At 53.1% G+C, this 20,084-nt stretch overlaps 3 protein-coding genes across 5 annotated transcripts; all 3 read right to left on the reverse strand.

Annotated features, from left to right (window-relative positions):
- Positions 1 to 985: 985 nt before the first annotated feature.
- On the reverse strand, positions 986 to 8,453 carry abcc10 (ATP binding cassette subfamily C member 10). The gene is given in 23 exon segments (XM_088373396.1): positions 986 to 1,431; positions 1,491 to 1,603; positions 1,664 to 1,761; positions 1,836 to 1,981; positions 2,059 to 2,312; positions 2,382 to 2,542; positions 2,621 to 2,790; positions 2,846 to 3,189; positions 3,301 to 3,478; positions 3,586 to 3,724; positions 3,797 to 4,135; positions 4,247 to 4,436; positions 4,500 to 4,598; positions 4,665 to 4,836; positions 4,907 to 4,986; positions 5,066 to 5,211; positions 5,312 to 5,468; positions 5,561 to 5,788; positions 5,875 to 6,213; positions 6,289 to 6,971; positions 7,109 to 7,395; positions 7,452 to 7,656; positions 8,307 to 8,453. Coding segments are annotated over 22 exon segments (4,656 nt in total). The 5' UTR covers positions 7,628 to 7,656; positions 8,307 to 8,453; the 3' UTR covers positions 986 to 1,274.
- Positions 8,454 to 8,863: 410 nt separating this feature from the next.
- On the reverse strand, positions 8,864 to 14,286 carry sp2 (sp2 transcription factor). 2 transcript variants are annotated; one of them, XM_088374440.1, is made up of 8 exons: positions 14,167 to 14,286; positions 12,424 to 12,500; positions 11,537 to 12,301; positions 11,199 to 11,420; positions 10,808 to 11,108; positions 10,533 to 10,716; positions 10,247 to 10,440; positions 8,864 to 9,992 (listed from the first exon to the last, which is right to left on the reverse strand). In XM_088374440.1, the coding sequence occupies exons 1-8, from the start codon at positions 14,171 to 14,173 to the stop codon at positions 9,892 to 9,894; spliced, it is 1,851 nt and encodes a 616-aa protein (XP_088230566.1). In that variant the 5' UTR covers positions 14,174 to 14,286; the 3' UTR covers positions 8,864 to 9,891. The 2 variants fall into 2 exon arrangements, with proteins under 2 accessions (XP_088230566.1, XP_088230567.1); XM_088374441.1 differs by lacking the exon at positions 14,167 to 14,286 and adding an exon at positions 13,922 to 14,159.
- A 504-nt stretch (positions 14,287 to 14,790) lies between these two features.
- On the reverse strand, positions 14,791 to 19,615 carry socs7 (suppressor of cytokine signaling 7). 2 transcript variants are annotated; one of them, XM_088374457.1, is made up of 10 exons: positions 17,859 to 19,615; positions 17,676 to 17,773; positions 17,496 to 17,603; positions 16,792 to 16,926; positions 16,530 to 16,675; positions 16,290 to 16,458; positions 16,077 to 16,205; positions 15,794 to 15,929; positions 15,599 to 15,723; positions 14,791 to 15,532 (listed from the first exon to the last, which is right to left on the reverse strand). In XM_088374457.1, the coding sequence occupies exons 1-9, from the start codon at positions 19,187 to 19,189 to the stop codon at positions 15,621 to 15,623; spliced, it is 2,355 nt and encodes a 784-aa protein (XP_088230583.1). In that variant the 5' UTR covers positions 19,190 to 19,615; the 3' UTR covers positions 14,791 to 15,532; positions 15,599 to 15,620. The 2 variants fall into 2 exon arrangements, with proteins under 2 accessions (XP_088230583.1, XP_088230584.1); XM_088374458.1 differs by lacking the exon at positions 16,792 to 16,926 and having other exon boundaries at positions 17,859 to 19,614.
- Between the last annotated feature and the right edge of the window lie 469 nt (positions 19,616 to 20,084).

Here is a 20,084-nt window from a genome sequence, read left to right on the forward strand (position 1 = left end):
TGTGACTGTTGTTATTTTGTCTTTGTGTGCCAGTGTGTGTATTTTAGTGTCGTGCATGTGATTGTGTGTTTGACTACTTGTGTGTGTGCGTGTGCAAGTGATTGTGTTTGACTACTTGTGTGTTTGTGTGTGTCCATCTATCTCCAGTGAGTCTGTATGGTGTGCGTGTCGATTGTTTATGAAACTGACACACCCTGGCGGGTGTTAATTGCGGGCGTTGACGGTGAGTCAACGTGATTGTGCGTCTGCAGAACGCACACGAGTGCTTACGTAACACGTTGTGTGAAGCTTTACATGGGCAAGAAGACTTCAAGCTGTGCACATGGCACCTAACACGTTTGACCTTAAGCTTTCGTTTTATGGCGAAAGCAAAATGGTGGACTTCCTGTCGCAAGCAAAATTCAAGATGGCGACTGAAGCTGAATTACAAATACTTTTGAGTTTGAACATAATTGCAGCACAAGACTTCCAGATATGTCATCTCAAGAACTTTCATGTGTGTACAAGAACAAGTTAGTCTTTCAATATTTTCAAAAGACACCAAAATAAATGGCGCAGAAAATCAACTGTGTGCAAACCAGGGCGTGGCAAAAAAACATCCTATTTCACTTTTAAGAAAATTCTGCAGCTCTGCTTACCTCTGATTGTTTCACACAAAAGTGCTTAAAAGTGACTCTGGATATTCAGCCAGCTGAGCTTCCAAGTCATGGGCGGAGACACTGTTGTGGGGGCGGAGTTAGGAAAATCAAGTCAGTGTACTGTACTGTCAAGAGGATTCAGTCATTGCTTGTGTTTCTTCAACTATTTCCTTTACCAGAAACAAGGTGGTTCGCCACTCCTTGGTTGGCGAGCGTGACTCAAAGTTTTGGCGTCCCCATGGTGACGCCAAGCAACAACAACACGGTGCATGTGCGCCGGCGAGAACGATGAGAAATGGCCATGTAATGAAAAGCCGTATTTCGGGAAGCCACTTTTACACAAAACATCAGGTATGACACGTTTGTGTTTATTTATTTACAGCCGTTTCCTCATTCCTCGTCTCCACCAGTTTTGGCCATTGTGAATCCTGTGCCAAAATGTTTTTCTTTATAAATTTCTAACATACAAAATGACAAATCATATTGGAACGACCTCTTTGTATCAAGAAAAAAAAAAAAGGGCTCATAACAAAAAATATTGAGGTCATGGCAGAGTCAAGGCTCCACTTCAACTCAAGTGCCGCATTATATAAACGTGAATGTCCGGTGGCGTAAATCCGCAAATAAAAAAAAAGGTCAAAGTGTCGATCCCGATGTGGCGCATCCCTGCCTGCCGAGGAGCCGCTGGAAAAGCGAATCGTCCTTCTGGCACAGCGCCGCCGGCGTGTCGAAGTCCACCACCTTCCCGGCGTGCATCACCAGCACACGCTCGCAGTCCATGATCGTGTTGAGCCTGGTGCATATGGACATGTGAACGCCAACACGCACACACACAAACACACATATACTGACCTATGCGCGATGGTGAGGACCGTCTGGTCTCGGAACCTGTCGGCGATGGTCTTCTGCAGCAGTTGGTCCGTCTTGTGATCCACGCTGGCCGTGGCCTCGTCCACACATAGAACCTACGCGGAGGCTTGCGTCATCATCCGCGCCGAACGCCAAGCGGAGGATTGCGATCTGACCTTGGCCTGAGTGAGCAGCGCGCGGGACAGACACAGCAGCTGGCGCTGACCCACAGAGAAAGTCCGGCCTCGGTCCAGAAGCTCAGCATCCAGACCACCTGGCGCGCACAGAGAAGCACCTCGTCGATCAAAAGTAAATGATCACCTGATGCGACCGAATCCCGTCCCTCACCCATGGCATTGACCACGGCGCCGAGGTGACACTGTTCCAGAACCTCCAGAAGCTGCTGGTCCTGGTGCCGGCCACAGGGGTCCAGATTCTCTCGGACGGTGCCGCTGAACAGGAAAGGATCCTGAGGAATGATGGCTAGCCTGGATCTGCCGAGAACACACAGAGTATTTAGAGACGCCAGTTGGAAAAGCTAAGCAACTTTTAAAAGCCCGTGAGAGGTCACCTGAGCTGATGGAGCCCCACGCTGGCAACGTCCAGCCCGTCCAGGAGGATCTCGCCGCGACTCAGCTCCACCATGCGGAAGAGCGCGGCGAACAAAGACGACTTGCCCGAGCCCGTGCGGCCCACGATGCCCACTTTCTCACCGGCTCGCACCACCAAGCTCACGTCGTCCAAGGCCTCGGGAAGACCTTCCCTGTACACCAGGACCACCTGGCGGAACTCCACGCTCCCGCACTGGGGCCACGACGGCGGCAGCTGGGAACACAAACCAGACCCGCCGCTGAGTCGCTTGCGGTTTCTTCGTTAGGTTTCCCGCCTGCGTACTTCCGGGTTCTGCTGCTGAGGTTCCGCCGGGAGCTGGTTGGAATATTCGTGGGCTCTCTCCACGCTGACCAGCTGCATCTCGGTCTGCGTGAAGGCGAAGATCAGGCCCGACAGCAGCGAGGTGATGGACAGCGCGTACGACAGCGACAAACCCACCAAGCCTGAAACGCACGCCAAGATGTCATAGCAGCTTGTGAACGTTACCGGACCACAGGTAGCCGATAAGCCCCGCCCCTTACCCGGGTCCACCACCCGCAGGTGGTGCTGTACGACAGCCGCGACGGCGAGGCCGGTCACCACGGCGACGCCCATGAGCTGCAGGCGGATGTCCAGCCACTGCGAGGCGGCGTTGCTCAGGAACAAGCAGCGCTGGTTCTTGTCCAGCCGACGCACGCTCTCCTCCTCGAACCTGACGAAAACAACGCTGATCATTCCGTGCGTCCGCTACGCCGGTTTGTTCTTACCTGGCGCAGCTGCCGCTGGCCCGAATGGTGGCGAGGCCGGCGAGCGTCTCCGAGAAGTGCGAGTAGACGGGCGAGAGCGTGACACTGCACAGACGCTTCAACTCGCGCGAGGTGTGCCGGTAGTAGGACTGCGTGTGCAGGTAGAGCAGACCCAAAGGCGGCAGCGCCAGCAGCAGCCAGGGCAGCGCCAAAGTCATCACGGCCAGCGTGCCCAGCAGAGCAAAGACGTTGGCCAGCAGGATGTTGAGCACGAAGGGCAGGCTGTCGTCCACGGCGTACACGTCCGACGAGAAGCGGTTGAGGACGCGCCCCAGCGGCGTGGTGTCGAAGAAGCTCACCGTGGCCTGCCGACACAAGCCCCGCTCATCTTTCGCGTGACTCAATGGCGCCATCTACAGGGAACTGTTGCTTCACAGCCTCTACACACGCATCAGGGGAGGCAAACTCGTGCTCACCTTGACGACGCGATCCAGGAGTCGGTCGTGGATGGAGGCGGCGGCGCAGAGAGCGCCGTAAGCGAAGAGGAAAGCTCGCAGGGCGGTGAAGACGCTGTTGGCGCCCGCTATGGCGCCGTACACCGCCAGGTAGAAGCGCACTTCGCTGCCAGGCTCCGGCGCCGGCGACAAAGGAGACCTAAGTGGGGAGAACGTTAAGCATCATTTTTCGTCTTTTATAGTCACGTATAAAATAAATTATTTTGGAAAAAAAAAGTTGAGATGTTTGATAAGGTGTTTGCTCACATGAAACTCCCGCCAGAGAAGAGCAGCAAGCGAGGCGAGGCAGGGGAGCCGCAGCAGGAACGGTTGGCGCTGGCGGACGCGTTGCTCTTCAGCGCCGAGATCCAGTGAGACAGCCACCAGTCCGACGCGTTCTTCGAGGCTGCGCACAACACAAGCGTGACGCTGACAACGCCGAGCGGCTCGGAAGGTGAGCGTCAAAGTGGATGCCAACCTTGCATGGCGAGGAGCGACATCAAAATGGAGGCGGCCAGGACTCCACCCACCGCCGCCCAGTAGGCGTGGTACACTTTCCACGACAGACCTCCCGCCTGCTTCTTCTCCGAGTCCGAACGGTCGCCCTCGTCGTCGTCCAGACGAAGCTCTCGGAGGGAAGCCTCCTCCTCCTCCACCTCAGCTTCTGCTCGCATATATCGTAGCAGCGTCGCAATAAAAGTAGAAGAAAGCATCCAAGAAAGCTGAGAACTTCACGCACCTTTTTCTTTGTCGTCGTGCTCCTCGTCGAGTTGCGTCGGTTCAGCTTCCAGCAGAGGAAGAATTTCCGCTGGCGAACCTGAAGACAACAGCAAGACGCCATTCATCGGAGATGTTTCCCCACTAGAGGGCGCCATGCGTTCTCCCTTCATATCATATTCATATCCCTTCTAATCACAAAGCAGCTGACCCGTTTTGACGACGGTGCCGTTGTCCATGAGGACGACCACGTCGGCGGCGTCCACCAGCTCCACGCGGTGCGTGCAAAGGATTCTGGTCTTTCCCGCCAGCTGCTCCAGGATACACTTGCGCATGAGGTGGCGAGCCACTTCGGCGTCCACCGCCGCCAGCGGGTCGTCCAGCAGGTACACGTCTTTGTCCTACGCGCATGAAAATCACGTGTGCTGTCGGATGAAAAGGCGCGAACGCCGAGCGCACCTCACCATATAAACGGCCCGGGCGAGGGCCAATCGGGCCTTCTGACCTCCGCTCAGCGTGACGCCATTCTCGCCCACTTCGGTGAGGTCGCCGTTTGGTAGAATCTGGGAGAAACCGCCGCATTCAAAATAAACCCAAGGCTAAGTTTGCGAGCGGCATGGTCAACGTACGGCGAGGTCGTCGGTCAAAGCGCAGGCCTCCACCACGGCCCGGTAGAAGGAGGCGTCGTAGCTTTTGCCAAACAGGATGTTGTCGCGGACGGAGGCGTGCTGGATCCACGGCTCCTGCGCCGCCAAGCCCAGGCCGCGCTCGCGATCCGCCACGTACACCACGCCGCTGTGCCTACCAAGGAGGCGCACACGTGCATTAGGTCCAGAAAAAAGAATTAAAAGAAAAGAAAAATGAGCCTTACCTGTTGAGTTCTCCGGTGATGGCGGCCAGCAATGAGCTCTTTCCGCAACCCACTTTTCCGACCACCACCGTCAGCGACCCCTGATAAACAACACGGGCGTGTCGTCATGGTAACACCACGGTCAGGAAGCCACGACTGGCCAAGGTTGTGTCTCGGCACCTTTCTTATGCTGAGATTGAGGCCGTGCAGTAGCAGCAGAGGTCCAGTGGGGGCGCCACTGTCCAATTCGGCATCCCCCTGGGGCCCCTGCCAGCTGAACGTGCCCTGATTCAACAGCACCGCCGTCTCCTTGTCTTCAGGCCACACTGCAGATGAAACATTTGGAAAAAAAGAGTTTTTGATTTTTACATCCACGGCGTGGCAAGGTGACGAGCCGATGAGTCAGCGGCGAGAGGCGGAGCCTACCCAGGGCGTAGTAAGCCTGCAGATTGCGGTTGGTGAGTCCAAAGAAGCGCTGGATGCGCTCCAGCGACACCTTGGCCTCCAGGATGCCGTTCAGTACCCACGGGAAGGCGTTGAGAGGAACGATCAGCATTCCCACCAGCGCCAACGTGGTGAACACCTGCAGGGGAGAGGAAACGCCTGTCAATGTCGTGGAACAAGCAGACCAAGTCAAAGACAGCCGTGAAGCATCTTAGCTGCTATTGCGCTTGCCTTGGCGGCGGTGAGCTGATGGCCCAGGAGCACGAAGGTGAGGAAGGTCAGGATGGAGATGACCACGGGCAGCGCGGCCCACGTGTACACGCACATGGCGTCCAGGTACTTGACGGTCTTGAGGTGCGACAGTTCGCCGCCGCGACATGTCCCCACTTTACGGGCAAAGTGGGACTCCCAGCCGTAGAACTTGATGACGCGGATCCCCAACAGGAGCTCCGTCATCAGCTGGGACCACGTTGACAAAAGTATCGGGACGGCTGTCAATCACTGAACTGCGATTCCGACAGAGGTTGTTTGGGTCGAGGGCTCACCTTGACGCGGGCGTCCTTATATCGCAGCATGTGCTGGTTGTTGCTGACGATGCGAGATGCCAGAAACTTGTTGAAGGGGACCAGCAGCAAAGCCACGCCCAGCCCGCCCAGGAAGGCCACGCCCACCTGCAGGTAAAGCAGGTAGAGAGCGATGCCCAGTTGGAAGGGGAGGCTCCACAGCTCGTGGAAGCTGTTGAAGAAGTTGACCACGCGTTCCGTGTCGGCGCTCATCAGGTTGACCACCTCCCCCAAGGACAGACGGGCCAAACCGGCGCCGCCCACCCGCAGCGCCTTGACGTAAATGGCCGACACCAGGGCGGCGCGGGCCGAAAGAGCCACCTAAAGAAAAGACAACAAAAAGGATGGCAAAATGAGAAACACAGTGTGGTTGCGTGTGGCAAACAAAAGTCCCACCTTAGACACTTGGAAGGTGAAGATGTTCTGGAGGACGGCGCAGAGGAGGGAGCTGGCGAAGAGGGCGGCGCAGCACCAGGCGCCGTTACTGACTGGGGCATCCTGGTCCTCCATGAAGCCCACCAGGAGGCTGAGCAGGAGAGGCCCGCAGAACCGCAGCATGTTGACCGCCAGCTTCAGCACTCCCAGGACGTAATAGCGCCCTCCAAAGGCCACGTGCAGGACGCGCAACAGACTCACGTCGCCGACCAGCTCGGGCAACTCCTCCCCGAAGTCGCGGACCGGCCGAGGCCAGGGGTCAGGCGCCGGCCCCCAGCGGCACGTGGCCCAGCTCCGGTGAAAGCGGCGCCGGATGACGGCGGTGCGCAGGCTGCGGGGGAGGTGGTAGACGCGGGCCGCCCGGTCCAACTCGCCCCGCTGGCCCCGCCGCAAAAGTGGCGTTAGCCACAGGTAGAAAAGGCGGGAGAAGCAGCCGCTGCCGTCTTCCGCCACCATCTCGCCTGTGTCCTCCTCAGGAAGCAGCGGCGCCGCATCTTCGTCTTGGCCAAGCGACATGGGTCCTTGTGTGCATGGCGGCCGGCACGCTACCCCCGCGAAGTACACCAACACGGGGAGCGTCCTCGCGGCGGCCAGAACCAAGCGTGCCAAAAGGAGGGTTCCGCTCGAGGTCACAGGGAGGGTTCCTACACATTTCCAAACGCCAACTGTCATCAAACTATTTTCACTTTGCAGTTAAACCATTTCAAAATAAAAGTATAATAAACAATTTGACAAAATATCCTCCCATATTTAAATAAATAAATAATGTGAAATTCCATACTTTGGAGGTAGATGAGGAAGGTGATGACGAGGTGTGGGACGCACAGAAGCACGGACAGGCTGAGCAGCAGAGGGCCCCGCGTCCACCGCGGGAGGGTGGCCACCGCGCCCATGTGGACCAGCCAGGCCAGGGCGCCAAATCCGCCGGCGAGGGCGTCCGGGTACATGTCAGGCCGCCGGGCTGCCACCGCCAGCGCCGCGTCGGCGGCGAACAGCGCCGACGCCAACGCTGACGCCACTAAGCGCAGCGAACTGCCACAAGGTGGCGCTGCCCACACGAGATGGCACCTAATAACGTTCACAGTCAATTCACAATTCACAAATGAGAGAATCCCAATGTTTACCTGGCCACGCCCATGTAGAAGGCAGCGAGAGCGGCCATGACGGTGTGGGGCAGGACGCCGAGGACCAGCTGGTTGAAACAGACGCCCACGTGTCCATCCTGCCACAACGGGAACGGCTGCTGCTGGTCCGTGTGGCAAAACTCCACCAGCAGCGCCGTGGGCCCGAAGACCCCCATGCCGGCCTCTAATTGACCCACATCTCTATCTAAGAAGAAAAACACTTCCGTTAGTTAAGTTGGTTTGAGGGTGATTTCATCTAAATCAGACGATCAGTGTCGAGATGACAAAAGGTTCTCACTTCAAGGCAAAACATTTCTTTGTGGTGTTCTTTGCAGGGTTGTAATAGTTCTGGAATTTTCATCATATTTTAGAGTTCATTTTGAATCTAGTAGTCACTTTTAATTTGTTTTTAGGTAGGTAAGGTAAAGGCTGTGAGTTTAGAAATGAATAAATATCATATTTTGGAGTGCAACTGCCATTTTAATTTAATATTAATGATTGGTAGATCGTGAAATATGTTTCTATTTATTTTCCTACTCATCTGGCAGGTGCATTTATTGGATATGTCTCTTAATGATTAATTATCACAAATTCTATTTGTTTTCATCTGCATTGAAGATGGAAACTGATGTAGTATTATAGTTTGGACGGACGTTTTAAAGCAAGCGAATATTTTTGTGGTATTTTATGAAAGAAATGTCAGCACTTACCTTAAGAGATAGATAGAAGTTCGGTGAATGACGAAAAGGTGCCAAACCGGTTGGACCCCGAAAGTAAACACGCGCAAACACAAATTTAACAATATTTGCTAAACGAGAACATAAGCCATTTCAATAGTAAATGTGTATTACTCACCTCAGCGCTTTAACCCCACGTCAGACAAACACACAATGACGGCAAATTGAAATAAAAGTAAAATAACAGTATTATCTGTCGCTTATTGATGACGTTACATGGCGGGTGACATTATTTTATTTCTTACAAATTTTTAATAATTATACCCAAAGCTCAAAAACAATGGTAGTCCAAATAAATCTTGAAATTAAAAATCAAATTCGAAATTAAATTAATCGTTATTGTCGTTTCTTCGACGTAAATCTGTCGCTTCTTGGTGACGTCAAAAGCAGTCACCCAATCACGCGTCGCCCTCAACGAGGACTCGACCGTTTTTAATATTATATATAATATAATTATATAATATATAATATTATATAATACTATCAGTTTGACAATGTTTTTTATATATTCATATTTATTTATACACGGTATAAAATAAACTGCTGGTTTCCTGGCTTGACCTCAAACAACATTAAATTGTTAGAAATTAGACTATTATTATTAAATGTAAATTCTGAGACTGGTCAAATCAGCGCACAAGAGGTTAGCAAGGAACATAAATTAAAAAGACAAAGTTTATTTTAAATAGCTGTCTAAGGCATCTTTAATTATAGAAAATGGTCTCTAGAGGTCTTTTACAAAGCATTAATGAAGCAAATATACAATGTCACACATCATATTTCAATACACTGTACAAAATCCTCCTCCTTCACTACATCATTGAGGGAGTGGACAAACATAAATAATACCAGCAGAGTCTGCCCCTCTCCTTTCACGCACTTTGTGCGTCTCCTTTCGTGCCAAGTTCAACCTTTGGGGTCGGCGGTGTCGCTCAAGCTGCTTTGCGTAAAAGGGGAACAAGTGCTCAGACGCTGCTTGATGTGGATTTAACGCTTTCACACACACACACACCAACGATTGCATCCTGTGGTGATTGTCGCGTCACTGTGGTCCAACCGGTTGATAGCTTATGAGGTTAAAAACATATTTAAAATGTTGTATGGAACAATGTGCATGATAATACTGGTGTCAACTATGGTGCAAAATCCTTGAACAAAGAGATTCAGCAAAATTGGCATTGAGCCCCAATCCCACTGAGGGGCGAACAATTGTGAGTGAAGGCAGCGAATGTCACGTTGTCATCTGCGTCATTCAAGGTCGCAAATGTTTGCTAAACGAATGTTCGCAACTGGGCGGGAAAAATACACATGCGTCAACTTAAAAGTAGGCAGCAAATGTCAATGTAAAAATAACCATTAAAAACTTAACCCTGGCAGCTTTAAGCACACGGAGAAGGAGGAGGGGGGTGGCGGCGGTAAACAAAATGGTGGCTGCTTTGAGATAAGGACACAAAATGGAGGCCGCTCTAACTGGAGTCCTGCCGTTGCACGTAGCCTGGTGTGTGTCAACTTTGTCCGTTTCCAAAAGGGGTCATAAATAAGTTGGAAGGAGTCTCTTCGGCCTGCTTTTTCTTTGTACATGGCGTTCCGCAAGAGTCGCACGATGGGGCTTTTTCCATTTTTTCTTGAAGCAGTGGCTTCGGGGTCCCAGTATGGGACAAGCGACGAACTCCAGTTTTTCAATGTGGAGTCTTGTTGTTTTCTCACAGGTTCTTGGTGTTTATGTGTGTCTTGTAATGCTTGGTCAGGTGGTCGCTCCTCATGAAGCGCTTCTGACACTGGTTGCACTCGAAGCGTTTGTCTCCTACACAGACACACAAAAAGTTAGATTCATCATTGCAACAGAATACAACTTACATCCAAAGATGATGTCAACTAACAAGCGACAGGCGGAACAATGCCAGGCTCTTCCACTAGGTGGCAGAAGGTGCGAAAAACCTGTGAGTCCTCCAGTTGCCACTAGTGGCCCAGAAGAATAAGTTCTGGCTCAACTACCAGCCTGTCACGCCGAGCTCGACATTTGAGTAAATGGAGACGTGCGGCGTGCGAGCGGCGTACCCGTGTGCGTCCTGGCGTGACGCTGCAGCTCGTCGCTGCGCGTGAAACGCTTGCCGCAGTAAACCCAGTTGCAGACGAAGGGCCGCTCGCCCGTGTGCAAGCGGACGTGCGCTCGGAGCAGCGACGTCTTGCGGAAGGTCTTCTCGCAGCCGGGAAAGTGACAGATGTGCTTTCGCTTGGCCACGTCGCCCGGCCTGCGGGCGAGGGGCAGCGTTAGTGACCTTCCCGTGCCGACATTGTAAGAGGATGAGGAGCAACTTCATCTGCAGCTTGTATTGCGTGATACCTTTTCTCAGCGTCTTTACAGTTGGGGCATGTGCAGGCCATGCGTCGCTTCTTCTCACCGGCGTGTCCGGGAAGTTCCAGCGTGAGCGTCTGGTCGACGTGGATGGCGGGCTGGCCGTGAGCCGCCACCCCCGCTAGCTGGAGGCCGCCGCCCTGCATGGTCTGCACTGTCAAGTGCTGCTGGCCTGAAAAAAAGAAGAAAAAAAAAAAAAACATTTTAAATCATTTTGCCCGCCCCACTCACTGAGCGACATTTTAAGGTCATCCCTCCCTCACCTCCTGCGTTGGTGATGGTGACAGGAACTCCCTGCACTTGGACGCCATTGATGCTGATGGTCTGCACCGCCTGCGCCGCCGACGACAGCGGAGACGTGTTCAGCGCCATCATCCCGCCCGCCGGTGCGATTTTGGCCAGTGTGCGCTCTTTTCTGCCGCCCGTCGAAGTCTTCTTGACAACGGCGGGGGTAGGGGGCGGCGAGGCGGGGGTGGCGACAGGAGTAGTGGGTGTCGTCGCCGTGGAGACGGCATCCTGGATTTGCACTGACCGCCACTCGCCGGCTCCCGTCTTAAAAAAGAGCTGACAAAAGAAGACATTTTGCGTATTGTTCAGCACTGGAAAGGAATGAGGAGACGTTGGCAGCTCGCGAGACGGGTCGGCTTTACCCACCTGTGTTGGTGCCGTGTCCGGTGACGCCACCTGCAGGCCGGAGGGCGCGGGCGATTGGCGCTGCGGGACGGGCGGCAGCGAGGCGGAGGCGGCCTGCACCACTTTCAGGGCTTGCTGGGGGATCTGGACCACAGGAGGGTCCTGCTTAGGGGGCACCAGTTGCACCTGCTGTACCATGGCCGGCTGGCCGGGACTCTGCACGATCAGCAGGTTGTTCCCCGCCTGCAGAGACAAAATCAAACTTGATTACTCAAGGTCAGCCATCTGTGAATGATGTGGCTGGAAATGTTGACATTCTTTTTTTCCCGGGTCGCCGCTTTGTATACACTGTTCCCAACCTGAATGATGTTGTCCGCAGTTTCTATCACGATGGTCTCCATCTGCTCCGGGGGCGGAGAAGGAACCTGCGGCAGCGGAGGAAGCGAAGGCTGCGGCGGCGGCGGGGCTTGAGCGTCCAGCATCACTTTCTTCTTCCTGCCTCGTCGCGGCTTTCCCACGACGGCGGGTGCCGTCGCCGTCTCGGTTACGATCTGAGCGCCGCCCACCTCCCCCGTCGCCACATTGAGCGGCAACTGCACCAAGTTGGCGACGGCGCTCGACTTCCTCGTTTTGGGCGAAGGTTTGATGGCGAGCGTCTTTTGCGGTAGGATGGGGGCGGCCACGGGGGCGACGGCCGCCTGGGCCGGCACGGACATGGGGGTGGTGATGAAGGCCTGGTTGGTGCCCGGTATGAGCTGGATCTGTCCGCCCTGTTGCATCACCTGGATGGTCTGGGTGCCCTGGATCTGCGGCATGACCTGGTATTGGATGTTGGCGGGGGACTGGGGGCCGGGGCGGCCCGGGCTCTGCTGGATGGTGAGCACGATGGGGCTGCCGGGCGCGCCGGTGCCCAGGCCGGCCGGGAGCTGGATCACATTGCCCTTAGCTTGGAGGAAGCCCAGGTTCTTGGGAGGCGCCGGTGCGATGGGAGCCGGTTTGATTGGAAGGAGACGACGAGGCTGCGGAGGGGCCGGCGGCGAGGCGGCAGGGGCTTGGGCGGCGGGTGGGCCGATCTTACTGCAGGTGGCAGCCAGCAGGGCTAAAGGTGACGGCTGGCTCTCTCCCTGTACACACAGACAGACGATTCGAATTTTAGAAGAAGCTGAATTTTTTGCCATACAACCCTTCAAAATTGTGCAAAAAAAAAAAAACCTGTCTAGCACATCTCCTTCCTGTGTTGCCTCACCTGTGTGGTGATGGTCGAGGGCTGGAGATATTCACTGGGACTAACAGCGACAACGGTGGCCATGTTGTCCTTTAAATCTGCAACACAAACAAAAATTGGATCAAATGACCAATAGCGTGTCATGGCCGATATTCTGTCAATTTAGCAGCTTCATGGCTACATTTGTAATCCAGGAAGATGTGTTTTAATCGCTTTCAATCATGTGGAAGGGGTCAAGTTATAAATCAATGTTTTTTTTGCTATTTTTATTGCATTTTCTTCTCGTTCAGGGAGGTCAGGAATGTCAAACGGAGGTTCACCGCAATGTATTGGGGAGTACAAGCACACACGCACATCACCTGACTGAGCAGGACGCTGTTGCTTAGCAACATCAAAACATTCAGGAGACCGCTAGGTTTAAGCCATAGAAGGAACGATGTAGATGTGCATGAATAACGGAAAAAAAAAAAGAAACAGAAGGAGCAAGAGGAAAGACTCACGCAATAGCAGACTGCAAAATCGATGGCGTTATTTCTGAGGGATGCATGAACTTGTGAAAGCATCACAACACCTGCTTGTTTTTACTGTTATTATAAACGTGTAAAGGCACAAGGGTCAAAGGTTAGGATCATTAAGTCCCTTGTAACCGTAGAGGGAGATCAATGCATAGAAAACATGCAACTCACATGGTTGCAACGAAACTATTTGTCAGTTTCCAAATCAATTTTATTGATGTCCCTACCATTATGCAACAAGTGTAATTTAGTGGGCCACCATTATTTGCTCAGTCAATGGGTTCGAGGAACAAAGCTGCAGCAAAATATAATTTTCCCCATGCAAGTTGAAGAAATCAGAATACATTTGCATTGGACTCCCCTGCAATTAGTCTTCTTTATATCCTAGCCTAAAATTTGAAATCCTCACTAAATTCTGAAGACGACTTCAAACATGGCTGTTTCTGCATTGCAATAAAAAACCAAAGCAGCAATAAAACCAAAGCAGCAAAACAATAATTGCCAAATAAAAATGGTGCATAACAAGTGTCTTGACCTTTATTTATCGAATTATATAGAAGATAACCAAATAATAAATACCGTACGAGAGAAAGGAGGACACAAAAGATGCCACACAGAATAAGAACATTAACAAATGTATACTTGCATTTGCAGGGGGGAAAAAACACATTACTCTGTAGTAGTAACAAGTACTTCAATTTGACATTTGATCACTAGCCGGCTTGCTCGCATTGGTTTGTTTGTGCTAATGACGTTAGCATAGAAGCTATACACACAAAAAATAGAAGCAGCAGCTCTAGTGGCTAACAACTAGCGGCTAGTGTAATCTGATTTATTTCGTGTGCGTTTTAGCAACGGCGGGAAAAAACAAGCCGCAATACACAAACAATTTGGGTTCCACGCACGTGAAATTGTGCTTTATTAAAGGGAGTAGGGGGCCATTTATGGGTTACGTTTGAGGAGAGACAAGTCCAAAAGCATCTTAGCTTAGCATCTTAGCTTACTCGGGCTAGCTCGGTGACGCTAGCATCCGCGTAGTTAGCGAGTTAAACTCTTCGGTAGCAATACAGAAAAGGGAAAGCCAATTCAGGAAGTGTGACGGCTTCGGGCTTGACGCGAGCCCCCGCAGGGCGGATTTAATTTCCATCCTTTGGCCGCGGAATAGTGGCGCGTAGTCGCGTGCCACGCAAATTTCATGTTTTACCAAGTAGAAGGTAATATAAACGCCAATGTTTGAATTCCTACCCACCGCTCATGACGACATTCGCTGTCCGTTCAGCCTCGAAACGTAGCGAGCGCCGTGAGGAATCCGCCTGCTCGCCTCTGCACCAATCCACGCACAGAGGAGACTTGATTGGCGGCAAAATTGACCAATTGCATTGAGACGTAGCCGTGATTGCGATTCAATGTAGCCAATCGGAGAGGGATTTATGTGGACGTCAAACGATGGATGACGGCTAAGCCAATGGCTTGTGGAGAAAATGGCTTGAAGGGGCGTTTCTTCACGCGACCTTCCAGCCTATTAGAGGAGGGTTGAACTTTGAGTGACGTGGCAGACGTCCAATGTGAGATTTGAAGGGTGGGGCGGTACGAACAAGAATGACAAAGCTCTTGGCCAATCAGTTACACACTCCAAATTTCCAGAATTACACACAAACACACACAACATACACTTAATTTTTCTTATCTTTTTTTACAGGATTATAGTAGTATTAGATTATATAAGTGTATTATAGTTACATAGGAAGTAACTTTAATATGTAAGACTCAAAAGGAAAACACGCCAAATCCTGAACTTTTTTGTTTAAGCATGATAGTTAAAAAAGTTTGTTTTTAGTTGAACAACAAACAAAATAAAGAGAAAGCAGACATCACAAGTTTGCATTTTTTCTTTTATGTTGACTTAAAAAAGAGCCGCCATGTTGTGAGAAACACAATGAGCAAACCACATTTCAACACATGAAGACGACTCAGGGCAGACACACGTGCACGCATAAGCGCGCAGACACAAATTGTCTTGCAGCAAGGGATGATGGGAAAAGTCAACTTTACAAAATCAAATAATGACATCATATACTGGAACCTCCAGTCAAACAATGCAAGCATCCTCTGCTTCTGATCACGTTGTTTAAAACAATCACCGAAACGAGTTTCGAGGGCAAATCTTTCAAACTCCGGCGAATGGCAAAATTCACCCTAAAATGGCCGCGTCAATGCAAAATGAGTGACATCCTGCTCAATACGCTTTTTTTCCCACTGCTGAGTGACTTTCTGAGGTCTCCTTGCATTGAGACAACAAATACAGCATGTTGTGTGTGCATGTCTGCCCTGAGAGCATCCTGAAGCCACCATCATCACATTGGACAGAAAGAGAGAAAGAGAAGGGTGGAGAGAAAAGGGAGGACCGGTCCAAACAGAAACAATCAAAGCAAAAAGCACTTTAGCGTCCATCTGCCCTTTGCTCTCCAAACGGAGCTTCAAGGAAGGAAGGACAACGGCAAACTTCTCCTGAACACTGGATCGGCGGCAGTCCGCGCAGGAACAACAAGAACCGAGAGAAGCTGCAGCGGGAGCAGGTCCTCCTTCTGGCCGACACTCAGGCCTCCACGTGGCGCCTTGAATTCAAACCAGCGTCATCATCAGAATCGCAACATAATAAACAAACGCGTGCTTTGACGTACGTTCATGTTGTCGTTATTTGTGCTATGTGTGCACCTCCAGCGCCGCCCGGATGCTTTTGATCGACAGGTACATCTCCTCCTCGGGGTCGTAGTAATAAAACTTACTTAGGTAGGACACCAGCGACCTGCGTGCACAAAAAAAAAAGTTTTTCAAAGCGCAACCGGTAGCGCTACTTCCATTGTGGTAATCGGAACCTGGGTAGTGGAAGTTGTTGGATGTGATCGATGCGCACGGTTTGCCGGATGCAGAATCTGCAAAGGTGCTGCAGGGACTTGACGTTGCTGAAGCGGGACACGGGATACAGAAGTTGCACTGGCGTTGGAGGAAGGCCTGTATCGCAAAAAACAAAACAAAATAAAAACATTAGCAACACCCATTAGCGTTAGGCTAGCAGGATGAAAGACTATGCTAAAGCTGATTTAAAAACACAGTGTCTTTGTTTTATTTATTTGGTGGGCCACACAGCATCGAACGTACCTGGTACTCGGGATCGCAGGAAGTAGAGGAACTTTCCATTCTTGGAGTGCATGATGGCGCGCTCGATGAACTCCACCACCGAGTGGCAGCGGTCCTCAAACTTGGGGTGACACCATAAGCTGAATGTGCCTAAAAACACAAATAAATGAAATAAAATAAAATAAATAAAATAAAAATAAAATACGTTCTGGCTCAGCGTTAGCCGTGTCTCACCACGGTAGTGTTCCATGCGCGTGTGGTGCGTGACGCCCTGCGAGCGGAAACTGAGGCTGAGGATGTATCTCGGGTCGGAACTGTCTCGGACCAGGAACGATCCGTCGGGTTTTCCCTTCAGCTTCATCTCCGCGTCCTCCCAGTTCATCGGACCCCAGTACCAGCCGCACTGCGGACCCGCACAAACTCAACATCAAGCATTTTTTACAGCGTGGCAGAGACGACGTGAGGACGGCTTACCTTCTCCAGCTCTCGGAGGCTGGCGGTGAAGTTGCTGGCTTCGGACCTGCGGAGGGCGCAGAGGACGGACGGGGCCGCCTGCCTGGAGGCGGGCGGCGTGTCGGCCTGCGCTGGGTTGACGTGAGGAAGCGCTCGCAGGAAAGCGTCTGAAACGATACGACGCACCGAAGGCTTGAGCGTCCAGACATCCGTCCCACCCTGTCATTGTCCACTCCCGTCCTGTTCCATTTGGTCCCGCTCTGTCTTTTTGTTTGCATCTTACCGTTGAGGCTGAGGCTGTGCTGCATGGTGGCGTGCGAGGGAGGAGCGGGAGGGGGGAGTGGCAAGGGGAGGGACTGCAAGGACGCACCCATCACGCTCAACAGGAAGCCGCCCGACTGGGGACCCGAGATGCCGTCTGATGCAGACGCCAAGGGAAGGAGGAAAGGTGGGGAAGAAGGAAGTATGTGAAGGGAAGGAAATGTACCAGGAAGTAGGCAGACAAGGAAGGAAGGAAGGAAGGTGGGAAGTCAGGACAGAAGGAAGTGAAGAAAAAGGGGGACGTGTTGATTCGAAAATACAAAAATACATGCCGCCTCTGAGTTTGGATGCAAAGTACAGACAAAGAAGAAGCCAAAGACGAGACACATTGAGGACACAAAGACAGATGTAAAAGAGGTCGTGGCCAAAAAAGAAACTGAGAAAGGACGTAGAGACAGACAGGAAGTTGAGGCCAGACAAGTAGGTTAAGGGAGACAAGAAAATGGACAGCAAGTACATGCAGACAGGAAGTAGAGACAGACAGAAAGCAGTGATGGACAAGAGGAAGGAGAGACAGACAGGAAGTGGAGGAGCAGGCTGTGTCTAAATCCACAGGCCAGGTCCTCCAGAGGCCGCGTTTTCCGCAATTAATCCACACGTGGGGTCCGAATTTCCAATCATCCACGTGCCAGGAAGTAGTGATATTGACAGAAAGTCAAGAAGTACCTAAAAGGCTGAGACTTCGCCGTGGTGGAGGCGGCGGCGTGGGCGGGTGAGTGGTGTTGGTGGTCCCTCGCCGGGAGATGTCCACATCCACCAGAGACACCGTCTCCCCTGCGTTCAGAGTGGACCAACAGCGGCAGTGTCAACTTGTGTGTGCGTGTGCGCCTGACGAGGTGATCTTACCGGTGAAGGCCGAGAGGGAGGCGGGACAGAAGGCACCGTGGGCCCGGTTCAGCCCGCCGCTGCTGCCGCTGCTCCCGGCCGCTGCCTCGGGATCCACGCTGAGCAACCACAACAAGTGCACACAATTAGCTTAGCATCACCATAACAAATCCTCGTCAAGGTCCTTTCACAGGCTTTACTCACCTGTCCGAGTCTAGCGCAGGTCCAGAGGCGCTCATGTGCGCGTCTGCCAGGGTCCCGATGGTGTTCCTGCAGTCCTGGTCCAGCAGGTGCGAGGAGCCGCTACAGCTCTTGGTGCGGAATAATCTGCTCAGGCGGACCCTCAGCGAGCCCTTCTTGGACCTGGCGGCCAAGGCGGCCACCCTCAGCGTCTTGGTCGCCCCGCAGGGGGTCCGTGGGGCACTAGCGGACCTCTCCGGTCTCCTGCGGGGGTTGGAGGCCTGTGGGGAGTTCTGCAAAACCGGGTTGTCAGCTCGGGTGGTCTCATCGCTGACCTCCTCCATTGTCACTTCCGCCCGGAAAGAAGGCATTTTGCCGTCCAGTTCTGGTTTCGTGCCGACTAAAAAGTGCCGGTGCCGTTCCTTGTCGTCCGGACTCCGGTCCTGCAAGCCCAGCCCGGCCACCTCGTCGCTGCCGAGCCCTTCCAGAACAAGCAGAGCGTCGCTGGTGACGGCCGGGTCGTCGGCATTCTCCTCACCCGGCGCGTGCGCCCCCTGACAGGCGCAATGAGGGAGTTCCCCCGCTTTGAGGAGCATCTTTGGTACCGCGCCCACCCCCAGCTCCCCGAACCTCCGGGCCAACTCCAACACGGCTCCTTCCCGGTCCCGGCCGGCGCAGGTCCATCCAGGGTCGATGACGGCCAGCGGGGTGGAACCCCCCGACGGCGAGGACGGCGAAGGCCACTCGGGCGGGTTGGACAGCAGTCGGTGTCCGTGGCACACTTCTGCAGATCCTCGCGGCTCTGTGGACCGAGGGACCGGAGGACACGTCCCCCAGATTCTGTCTAGTTGATCCTGCTGCTGCTGGACCTCTTCCGGGGTCCGAGTGTTGTTACCGAGGGACAGTTCAGAGCAACCGGCCCCCGAGCCCGGACTCTGTAAGTCTAAGCCCAGAGGAGTCCTCTGCTGGTTCAGTTCTAAGATTCCGTCCCTATTCCGCACAAAGTCAGAGAAGACCAGCAGCTGAGGACGCAGACCAGAGCCGAACTCGCATCCCGGAGCCTGCGCGGGGCTCTGAGGCCGAGGAGGCGCACACGGTGGTCCTCTGCCGTCGCCGCGGCCGCCGTCAGGTGCAGCCGGGCCGCAAGAGGCCGGGGCTTTGTTCCGCTCGAGGCCCGCGTCTCGGCTAAGCTCCAAGGCTGCTTTGTGAGCCAGCGCTTCCCGGCCCAGCCCCGCCACCACGACCCCCCCCGGCGGCGCGGGGCCGCTCTCTGCATCCGGGCGGTCTTCCTCAGCGGCGGAGACCAGGCGCATGAGCACGAAGTCGGGCGACATTTCCTGCGCGTCGCTCGTCATTTTGCTCTGGATGGCGCGCGCACGATCGGCAGGCAACGCGCGCGTCACATCGCGGCGAAAGCAGCGCAAGTCGAAGACCCAGCAGCCGAAGCGGGGCCGAAGCTCCCGTCGAGGCGCAGCGAGACAAAAGGCCGATAGGAGACGAGGAGGACGACGTCAGCCGCTGCGTTCATCCTCTGCGGCGGCGCGCGCTTGGCCCGCGGCGGCGTGCAGGCGGAGGCCGGCCGCAGAGTCCCCGCTCAGTGAAACACGGCGTAGGCAAGGCAGGCAGGCAGGCAGGCAGGCAGGCGTCGCGAGCGCCAGCACCTTGCTCTCCATCCAGGCCCCACCCGCGCGCTCAGCATCACTCGTGACGACACGACGATGATGAGCGCACCAAATCATCTTGACTTGATTTACTTACTGAAATCATCTAAACGACGTTTTTGTGCCTGCCCCACACATTCATTTACAAAGTCTTAAAAAATAAAAAATGTGCGAAACGTTTCCTCAAAATAAGGAAAAATAAAAAACGTGCATTATAAAACACGTTATATTTGCTCATCTGTGGAGTCATCCAAATGAAATACTGTTCAACATAAAAAGGGAGTTTTTGGTCTTCATCTAGTGAGCGAGTGAGTGCAACTGAGCTTTTATACAACAGGTGGCAGCAAAACAACAAAAAGACGCTCGACGTGAACTACTTCCGGTATTCAATCAGTTTTGCGGCAACACTGCCAACAGGGGGCGCTGTTGGGTCTGCCTTGACGGCAAAAATGAAACGTAAAAATCTCATTTTCCGCTGGTTGTCATCGTCAATTACGTCACAAACGTGCTCATGTATGACAAACATGTGAGATTAAACGCTAAAATCAGTGACACGGTGTATCAAGTGTGTTTGTGTGCATTGGCGTGT

This window comes from Syngnathus floridae, chromosome 4 (assembly GCF_059516105.1).
Source record: "Syngnathus floridae isolate MCC-2025c chromosome 4, RoL_Sflo_1.0, whole genome shotgun sequence".
NCBI lineage: Eukaryota > Metazoa > Chordata > Actinopteri > Syngnathiformes > Syngnathidae > Syngnathus > Syngnathus floridae.

Coding starts and splice junctions, on each gene's coding strand:
- sp2 (XM_088374440.1), bottom strand. Junction 10,441..10,532: donor TGTAAAGACGCTGAGAAAAG/GTATCACGCAAT, acceptor CCTCGCCCGCAG/GCCGGGCGACGTGGCCAAGC. Junction 9,993..10,246: donor TCACGCCAGGACGCACACGG/GTACGCCGCTCG, acceptor GTGTCTGTGTAG/GAGACAAACGCTTCGAGTGC.
- socs7 (XM_088374457.1), bottom strand. CDS start 19,189: ATGACGAGCGACGCGCAGGAAATGTCGCCCGACTTCGTGCTCATGCGC. Junction 16,927..17,495: donor GCGAAGTCTCAGCCTTTTAG/GTACTTCTTGAC, acceptor CGTCTGCATCAG/ACGGCATCTCGGGTCCCCAG. Junction 15,930..16,076: donor CCTGCGATCCCGAGTACCAG/GTACGTTCGATG, acceptor TTTGCGATACAG/GCCTTCCTCCAACGCCAGTG.